Below are 9,674 nucleotides of genomic sequence, written 5' to 3'. Positions count from 1 at the left end.
GCCGCTAGCAGTACAAAAGAGTTTGAAGCGTTGACTCCAGTTTCTCCAATTTTCCGCCAAGTTGCCTTGCAAACAGAGGTTTGGTGGTGGTTGAAACTGCGCCATACTCTCAGTCCGCTTTATCTTCTGACACCATGTTATATTTAGGAGTCAATCAGGACGACCAGAAGTCTGTGAACAGGGTTGTTGTTTAATGTAGCTTAGCCGGGTAACATGCTCTACATACAACGTCGCTCGCTACTGCCTCTAGCGTCTCTACTCCACCACGGGTGCTGGGAGGGCACACCTTCAAATACATCACAGTGGCTACCAGAGAACACCAAAGTAGTGTAGAGATAAATTTAAAAAACTGAAGTGCGATTACTGCACGATAAAGGACCGCAATGGAAGGAGTGGTTCAAACCGCAAAACATGGAAGTGGTTTGACCAGATAGACGCCATTTACGGACATCGGCCATCTAACAATGGGAGGGAGAGTGGCTTGGATACGGCCTCTTCACTGCTGGAATCCATGATGGACGATAGTGAGTGTTTTTTAACTTTAAGCATATTTTATATTAAAGTTACTTATCCTATCGGTGGTGAGTGTACTTTGTAAAAATAAACAAAATTAACGCTGACGCCATTGCCCCCGGATGCAGTTGGACAGCTAAGTACTAGCATCGATGCTAACTTTGAACTGTTTGTGTGTACTACTTTGGTCTGCAACTGCATATCTTAATGTAGGTTTTCTGAAGTTTTATGTGTCTTTTGTTTTAGAACTTGTGCCAACATCGAACGATAACCCTCTATGTCCCCCGGATCATTCCTCCGCTCCCTTGGCGGCATCTACGCCGTCGCGACCTAGTAGCACCACGCAGAGCAGCACAACACAGCAGCCTGCTGTATTTGGTAAGAAGCAATCATGCAGCCGTAGTGATACCTGAACTGCCTTGAAGTTGAACAATAACATTTTTTTTATTTCTGTTGCACAAAGTTTACCACCTGTATTCACCTGTTTAATATCAGCACACTCACTGATTTTGCTTACAATAAAGCCTTTTCCTCAGTTGCAACACCTTTCTTTGTTTTAAGCCTTTTTTCCTGCTACAGTCTCTAGACTTGGTTTTTGTTGACTACTTGCCACTTCTTTTCTGTAGGCAAGAGAAGGCGCAGCACGACTAAGGAGCAGTCATTTGTTGCAGCAGTGCAGGCAGAAGACGAGGGCACAGCGGGACCAACACGTCCATCTTGTGCTGGATGAAGGATGGGAAGCAAAAGAACAAGAGGCGGCCTTAAGAAGGGAGGAGATGCAACGCAACGCTGCCTTTAATCAAGCGTTCCGTGGGGTGTTGGGGGACATTACACGTGCTCTGACCCACAGGCATTCTTGATTTTTGATGATTTTCTATACATTTCTACTGTTACATCTGTTGTTGTTTTTTTAAATAAAAATGTTTTCTGAAGTCTGAAGTATCATTATTTGTGTTGTTAAGAGTGTACAGTGATCTGTGAAATTTCCATTTGCACTTCAGCTTTAATGATTCTTAACTCTCCTGTTATGTTGCAGGTCAAATTCACCCATTTTAAAATTCAAAAATCTAACAAAATACTCCCAAGTACTTTTTCTGTATGAAGCCTCTTCTGCTTGGCTTGGCTTAACATAAAATGAAAACGGTTCATTTTAGATATTTGCATCCCCAACCTGCATTTATATTTTACATAGATACTGTTCAGGTCAAGTTGATCCGGCAGTCAAAGTTAAGAGTGAAAAGGGTCAAAAATTTCTTATTTTGTTCATTTATGGTTCAAAAACATTCCCTGACAGTCCAGCAAACAAATTCCAGAAGATTCCCTTTCCATCTGCAACAACCTGAAGGATAACGGAATGCCAACCTTTTCTATTAAAATAGTCTGTGTGGTAGTGCTGTGGTGCTATGATGGGTATGTGACAGCCATCAATAGCACCCACACACTGTGGGAGCCCCCACCTGTTTTCAATGTACATGGCAATTTCTCTAAAACGGTCTTCATTAGGGAAACGGATCTGCTCGGGCACCAACACTGTCTCTGCTGCAACACAAAACTCCTGCACAGACCTACACACCGTAGTGATGCTGACTCCAAAAAGATGTCCAACACTCCTGTACTCTGAGCCAGTAGCCAGCTTCCACAGTGCAATGGCCACTCTCTTCTTTAATGGCACACAATGGCGGAAAGTTGTATGCTGTCGCTCCAGAGCTGGACGAAGTCTGTTGCACACGTAGATAAACGTTTATTCCGACATCTGGAAGTTGTCCACCCACTGCGCGTCTTTGAATCCAGGAACAACAACATCCCACTACTCGGAGGCTCGGTTAAACGCCCAGACTTTTGGTTTGCGCTGCTGATTTTGTAGGAGATTCATCTGAAAAACATACACGCAGCATATTAGCTTGTTTCATCGACATCACATACGGTACTTTTACGCTCGGCATTGTTCGTACAGCCCACTAGCAGATTAGCTTTAGCTTACCATCAAACGTCGTCTAAATTGTGTCCTGTCTTCGTCTTCATACTGCTTCAGCACTTCCCACACTCTCCTGTACTTCTCCTGTGTGTTTCACAAGTTAGTCACCTGTGTCTACTTCCTCATCAGCCTCAGTCCCTACAGTCTGTTAACTTACTTCTAGAATTGTGCCGCTCAAGGTGGCTCCATGTTGGAGTAGCTCTGTTGCACTCATTCCGAGATATTGCTTTTGAAAAGTTTATTCCTCTTTTTTTTTCTTGATGTAAATCACTTTTTTGGATGATTACTTCCTCTGGTATCAGATACTGTGCAGCTGGAAGGATTTTTACTGAAGCCTTTTTACTTTTAGACATTTTGTTATGATGCGTAACCATGACAACAAGTGTTAAACGTGAAGAACCCTAAAGTCCAAAAGCAAGCAGACCGCCCATAAATCCACCAGAGGTAAAGCTCCTGGGAAGCAGCTTGCTAATAAAGCTGCCCACAAGAGCTCCCCGGCCACCGGTGGAGTGAAGAAGCCTTACTGCTGCAGGCCCTGTACCGTGGATCTCAAGGAAATCCACCACTACCAGAAGTCCACTGAGCTGCTCATCTGGAGACTGCCTTTCTAGCACCTGGTCCAGGAGATCGCCCAGGACTTCATGGCCATCATGGCTCCGCAGGAGGCCAGTGAGGCTTACCTGGAGGGACATCAGGACAGACCGCTACAAGAGATCCTTCCTGCCCACAGCCATCAGCTTCTATAACAACTCTTTAACAAAACCAGGATAATGAGCTACAACAACATTTAACTTCCCTTTGAGATTAACAAAGTATTTTTTAATTTGAATTGAATTTTTGAATTGAACTTCCTTTATTCACTGGTTCATTGTTGGTGTTTGTGCCACATTCCAGTTATGCTTGTCTCTCAAGTTTTCTGTTTTTCTGCCATGTCAGCACTTTTGTTTTCTTTTATTAATAAAATAGTTGGTTTTTTTGAGCTCCTTGTGTCAGTCTGCATTTTGGGTCCAAATCCTCTACAAAACCTGATAGATTTCTCATGTATCAGGTTTGTGAGTTGTGTAAGTTGATTAAAAAATGAGATCTGGTCAAATAGATTTTCCCTCAATTTAGAATCCATAAATTAAATTTAATAGATTAAATGATAAAATGAGCATATATAAAATAATAAATATTGTGTTGTGGGTAAATCTGAAACTTAAAAGACCAACATTTGATCAGTATCTAAATGTGGAGCACTGACTGATTTAAAATGACAGTGGAGTTTTATGTTTGACAATCTTTTTAAAATGTTACAGCAGAAGGTATAACTATGGTGATATATAAATGTGTCAATCAGACATTTAGTCTAATTTTTCTATTTGGGATTTCATTAGGAAAAGAAAATCAGTGCACCGACAGAGCTTTTTACTGACAGTTTCAGCTTCTTTATAACAGAAGTCTGATATATATTCCACTTAATTTTGTGACAACACGAGCATTTCCTGAAAATGTCATCTTAAAATCTGTTCATTAGTAATCTTGCTAAGAAACAAACAAACCAACACTACAGAAAACCTAACCTCCTTGGCAGAGGTAATTATAAGGCTTTTTAAATTTAAGAGCTCGTTTTGAGGCGGAACAAAACGTCCTATCCTTTGTGCACCACAGGATAAATGCCCTCCTTCTGTAAGAAAATAACTAAGCAACTCTCACTCTAAGTAAATTTATAATGACTGACTTTTTAGTTTTGAGTACATTTATACTTGTACTTAAGTAAAATTTCAGCAGAGTTACTGTACTTTTAACTGAGTACATTGATTTCGTACTCGTTTCACCTCTGTGTAAAACCCTCCGTGGTATTTGCTTTACAGAGACACTTATGACGTAAATAAATCGTAAATGTGTCTATATGACATTTAATTCTGATTAGTAGTATGCTGCTGATTATGAACACTTCTAATTCAGAAAATTATTTCTACAAAAATCTACGAGGATTCAACTGAAATGTATTTCAGTGTTCATAAACACGATTCCTTTGAAGAAATATTTTAAAACTCAGTTATTTTAGCCTTTTGTTTCCTTTTCAACTACTCTAGTAACTTCCGGTAGCGCATGCGCACCCCTAACGACAAAAATGGTGTATTTACAAATATCGGACGGATCACTGCAGCATAATCGGATCTTTAATTCAGCACTGTCTGCATATTTCTTTTAATTATTCTTAAACCGATTGGCTTTTTTTTCGTACACACTGTCATTTCTACAAAAGCAAATCGAATGAAAGTACTTCTCTGAACAGCTTTATGTAAAAACCACTAGTGAAAACCTTTTGGGCCGAGTAGTAAAGTTTATTACTCGTGTCGATACGCTACAGGAAACTGTACAGAGGCTTTCAAAATAATGTTTGAGCTTCTTTGTAATAAAATCGAAAAATAAGAGAAATGCGATAATTATAATGATATAATCCTGCGCTTGTAGAGAACATTTTAGTTCTGAAACACTTATCCGACTTTTCGTGTTTGTAGGCACGTCTCAGCGTCTAACTCATGCTTTTATGTTGAAGGCAGCTTTGGTGTGTTTCCGGTATCACCCATAGTAACGTTTGCTGCAGCTCACGATGGCTCTAAACAACATTTCAGGTTAAGTCCTCCGTCATAGTGACATTCTCTTGTAGTAATTTCGAGAATATTCAATATTTTCTTGTCTTGAGGAAAGTTCCCCCAGTCTTTTCTTCGAACTAATGAATTGTCTCCGCTGTCTGGCTGTCGAAGCGAGTGAAGGCGGTCTTCCTGTTCAAAACCTTCGTCAGAAATGAAGAGGTGTGTGGGACGGAAACATCATGCGCCATTTTAAACCGGATAACAACAAAATAAAACAGTGAACTCACTTACATATCAGTCAATAATGTATTTTAAGTTATTTTGTGTGTTTGTTCTCGTTTTTTGATTACTACAGCCAACAAAAGAGCCCGGAAGCAGACAGAACTGTCGCCGTCAGCGAGGAAGGTAAATCTGGGATTATCTATTATTTTTACTATTACTATCATTATTATCTTGGTAAGGTAAACGTGCAGAAAAAAACCCATTTGATTGTGTATTTAGTCATCTGCAATGTTTTTTTTTTGTTGTTGTTTTTCAGTGTACTCAAAATGTATAAACAGTTCTGAAATGTGCGTGTTTTTGGTCTATTATTTCATTAAAAGATCCTTTTTAATCAACTTTCCTACAAAATAAACTTTGTATTGAGTGACAAAATTATAAATATAAATTACACAGAAGGAACTGAACTGACATTTTCTTATTTAGATTTATGCAGACCTGACTAAGTCTTTTCTAAAAAAAAAAAAAAAAAAAAAAAAAAAAAAAAAAAGGAAAACACAAACAAAACAAGTATGCTGATTAAATATAAATAATGCAATAAGTCATAACCTAAAGTTTTAAAAGACTAAACTACAACCTTCATGAACTCTAAACCTATTTGTATCATTAGTGGTATTCTGTTGTAGAAATTTAATGCACTTATTGCAAAACCTTTGACAAATAAACAGTTTAATGTGTTGTTTCCTATTGCAAATTTATAAAAAGAAAAGAAAAAAAAGAAAAACAAATCAGGTTCAAGTTGGGCAGTGGTTAGGGCTGTCACCTCACAGCAAGAAGGCTGCAGGCTGGCCTCCCAGCTTTTCTGTGTGGCGTTTACATGTTCTCCCTGTGCATGCATGCGTTTCCTCCAACAGACCAATCACATCCGTCAGGTTAACAGGTAACACTAAATTGTCCCTAGGTGTGAGTGTGAATGGTTGTCTCGTTTGTCTCTATGTGGCCCTGTGATGGGCTGGAGACTTGTCACACAGTGACTGCTGGAGATAGATACCAGCTCCCTACTACCTGGAAGGGAATAAGTGGGTAAAGAAAATGAAGGTTGAAGGTTGTTGCAAGTCAAAGTTACAGGGAGCCACTTCAGAGACTGAAGAACGACATGTGGCTCTGAAGTTGCAGGTTGCAGACCCCTGTTTTAGTTTCTTGCCAGACTAGTATGAAGGTACAGCCAAATCAGAACTAATGCAGTTTTTTTTTCTTAATGTTACTCCAAGCTTGAAATGTGACTTCCGAGAACTATCAAATGATTTAAGATTTGTTACTTCTGGTTTTTTAGGGTCTGTAGCCACTGCAGAAGATCCAGCAGCTATTGCCACCATTCAGTCTGCTGGTACCTTCACTGACCAACCCATCAAGTATCTCTTTAAAGCTGAAGGAACTGGCGGGCAGGTAGGAAGGAGTTGGGGGGTGAAAAATGTATCTCATATGTGAGATGGGAATGTATTTGTGCCTTTTTTTAGCTAAGTTAAACTTTAGTTAATATTTACATTTAGATTGTGCAGCAGGAGGTTTTTTCCACAACAGAGAACTGTTTGAGTACTACAAAATTTAGTTGCAAAACTTTAGCCAACACAAGATCTACATGTTTTTCATTTGTTTTTGGACCTGAGCATCTTAGGAATAAACTTTGCAGCCTTAAACCTCCTCTGAATAGCATTAATTTGGCCTCCAGTTCTAATATAAAGAACCTTGGTGTTATTTTATGTATTGTATGTCATTTAATCCCCACATTAAAAATGTTACCAGGACCGCTTTCTTCTATCTACGCAATATCACTAAAATTAGAAACATCTTGTCCCAAAATGATGCAGAAAAACTGGTCTATGCATTTATCACATCTAGGTTGGACTATTGTAATTCTTCATTATCTGGGTGTCCAAAAAACTCTTTAGTTGACCCAAAATGCTGCTGCCAGAGTTCTGATGAGAGTTAGGAGCAGAGATCATATTTCTCCAGTTTTAGCTTCTCTCCATTGGCTCCCTGTCAAATTCAGAATAGAATTTAAAATCTTACTCATAACATTCAAAGCTCTCAACAACCAAGTTCCATCTTTTATTAAAGATCTTATTGTTCCATATTTTCCTAACAGAGCACTTCTCTCTCAGACTGCAGGTTTACTTGTGGTTCCTAGAGTTTCTAAAAGCAGAATGGGAAGCAGAGCTTTCAGTTCTCAGGCTTCTCTCTCCTTTCTCTCTGTCCATGAAGCCAACACTTTGTCTGCTTCTAAGATTAGGCTTAAGACTTTCCTTCTTGATAAATCCTACAGTTAGGGTTAGCTTGGGTTTCCTGAGCTTTCCCTTAGTTATGCTGCTATAGGCTTAGACTGCTGGAGGACAATTTCCTCACTCTGCTGCTGCCTTTATTTGCTGTACTCTCCATGTTTGTATTTGTAATTATTTCTGTCATTACCATGTATTTTCTTTGTCTTTCTTGAAATAGAAACCACATCTTTACCAGTCATTCTGTATTTGTCTGTGTCTCTTTCCTGTCTTCTCAAACCCCAGCCGGTCAAGCAGATGGCTGCTCGTCCTGAGCCAAGCTGGAGGTTTTTTCCTGTTAAAAGGGAGTTTTTTCTTTCCACTGTTGCCAGTATGCTGCTCAGGATGATCCAACGCAATCTGCTGGCTTCTTTAGATAGATAACTTTTACTAATTGGCTTTTTATAATGTATGTGCATGTTTTTGTAGTGCCCTGAGACAACTTTTGCTGCAAATTAGTGCTACATAAAGAAACTGAATTCAACTGAATTTTGTGGAAATTCCATTTTTAAATTTTTTAACAGTCTTTAACAAAAAAACAAATACTAAACATATGAGTTTAGTGTTTTAAATTTCATTTAGTGTTTTACTGGAAATTTTCAGTCAAAGTACAATTTGATACATCTTTTATACCTTATCCTGACACCATCACCTGTTTCAGATTAGTCTGCTGAATGTAGAATCTTAAGGCACTTTCACAAAACAGTTCTGTGAAATGACCACAAAGACCACTCTGTCTTTAAATTGCTTCTGACAGTTTACAAATCATTAATGGAGCTGGCCACGTCCTGCATTTCAGAAATGAGACGAGCATCAAGGAACCAAAAGAGGCATGGAGCAGAACGTGGAGCGCAACACATTAAATGTGTGACAGATGTCTCATATTATTTTCAAAGCATGACAAATTAACTCAGTTTAACTATTCTTTGTGGTTAACCAATTCTTCAAATAATTGCAAAGTTACTGCCTGTCATCATTGATCTTCTCCTCCATAACAAATCAGTTTATTGTTGTTTAGGTTTTTAAATCTAATGTAACATCTAACCTATGTACAGACCATATCTCATAACTTTCTCACATCCGTGATGCAAAGCCTGCTTAACTTTTTTATGTCGAGTATTACAGCTCTGTTACTATCTCGCTCGGTTGCACAAAGGCGCAACAGCAGTGGGTCATACAACGGAGGTGTCTAAGCCCTGGCTTGAAGTGTTTTTTTAAGTCCCTTTATAGTACAGTGTTACCTGAATATTTGACAAAACTTTTTTATTGTTGCTTCTCAACATTCTTGACTTAATTGTTGCATAAAATTGTAGATGTAGTTGTTCACATTAAAGTAATTTCCTTTCCACTTGTTTTTGAACAGATAATCACAGATGAAGTTTTGTGTTTTAGAAGACCATCCAATATTTCTGAAAACCACTGGTGTATGGGTGATGCACTTGATTTAAATCAAGTTAGGTGTAGATTACGTGTGTGCAGGTATGGTAATGAAATCCCAACAGTTTATGTGGTGTGTTGGGTTGCAGGTGACCTACAGAGTGATCCAGGTTTCGGATGGCCAGTTAGAGGGTCAGACAGATGGAGCTGCAGCCGTCAGTCTAGTTGCTGGTTTCCCTGCAACGACGCAGACTGTCACACAGGTTAGAGCAACACACTATAACTGCAGAGAAATTAATTATTTTTCTTCTGTCCAGATTTTCCTCAGTACATTGAAACATTATTATTTACCCTGCCAGTCAACAGACAAGGGGCGGCTCCAGATAATTTTTTCTGCAGGTGCTGAGGGGGTGTTAAGCATTTTATTGAGGGTGCTAATGAAGGATTATTTGTTCTTACAGTTCTCAACACACACAGACGCAAGCACAAACATATAATCATATATATATGGTATATAAATGAAGAACAGAATGACATATACATATGTATCTGTGATAGGCCGATATCTCTACCTAAACCTCTGTCACAGAAATAAAGAAGCTTCCCACAACATGAACATGTAGCAGTGCACTGATCTCACCTAAGTAAAGGACCCAAATGTGATTCTGCGCCTCTCATTAGGCACAATAAATT

The 9,674-nt window shown here is 38.9% G+C and overlaps 1 protein-coding gene across 2 annotated transcripts in view; it reads left to right on the top strand.

The window, feature by feature from the left end:
• The first annotated feature begins 4,626 nt into the window (after window positions 1-4,626).
• The window catches only part of usf1 (upstream transcription factor 1), a 13,150-nt gene continuing 8,102 nt past the window's right edge, over window positions 4,627-9,674 (top strand). Inside the window, exons 1-5 of one of the 2 annotated variants that reach the window (XM_017433842.3) lie at window positions 4,627-5,109; window positions 5,242-5,289; window positions 5,426-5,475; window positions 6,623-6,735; window positions 9,131-9,244. In XM_017433842.3, the coding sequence (XP_017289331.1) occupies window positions 5,282-5,289; window positions 5,426-5,475; window positions 6,623-6,735; window positions 9,131-9,244 (285 nt within the window). In that variant the 5' untranslated portion in view covers window positions 4,627-5,109; window positions 5,242-5,281. Of the gene's footprint in view, window positions 5,290-5,425; window positions 5,476-6,622; window positions 6,736-9,130; window positions 9,245-9,674 lie in introns of both variants that reach the window. The other variant, XM_017433841.3, reaches the window with a different exon arrangement.

The sequence above is a fragment of the Kryptolebias marmoratus genome, linkage group LG2 (assembly GCF_001649575.2).
Source record: "Kryptolebias marmoratus isolate JLee-2015 linkage group LG2, ASM164957v2, whole genome shotgun sequence".
NCBI lineage: Eukaryota > Metazoa > Chordata > Actinopteri > Cyprinodontiformes > Rivulidae > Kryptolebias > Kryptolebias marmoratus.
Note: the sequence above shows the minus strand (reverse complement) of the source record. Positions and strands in the feature narration are given on the sequence as shown.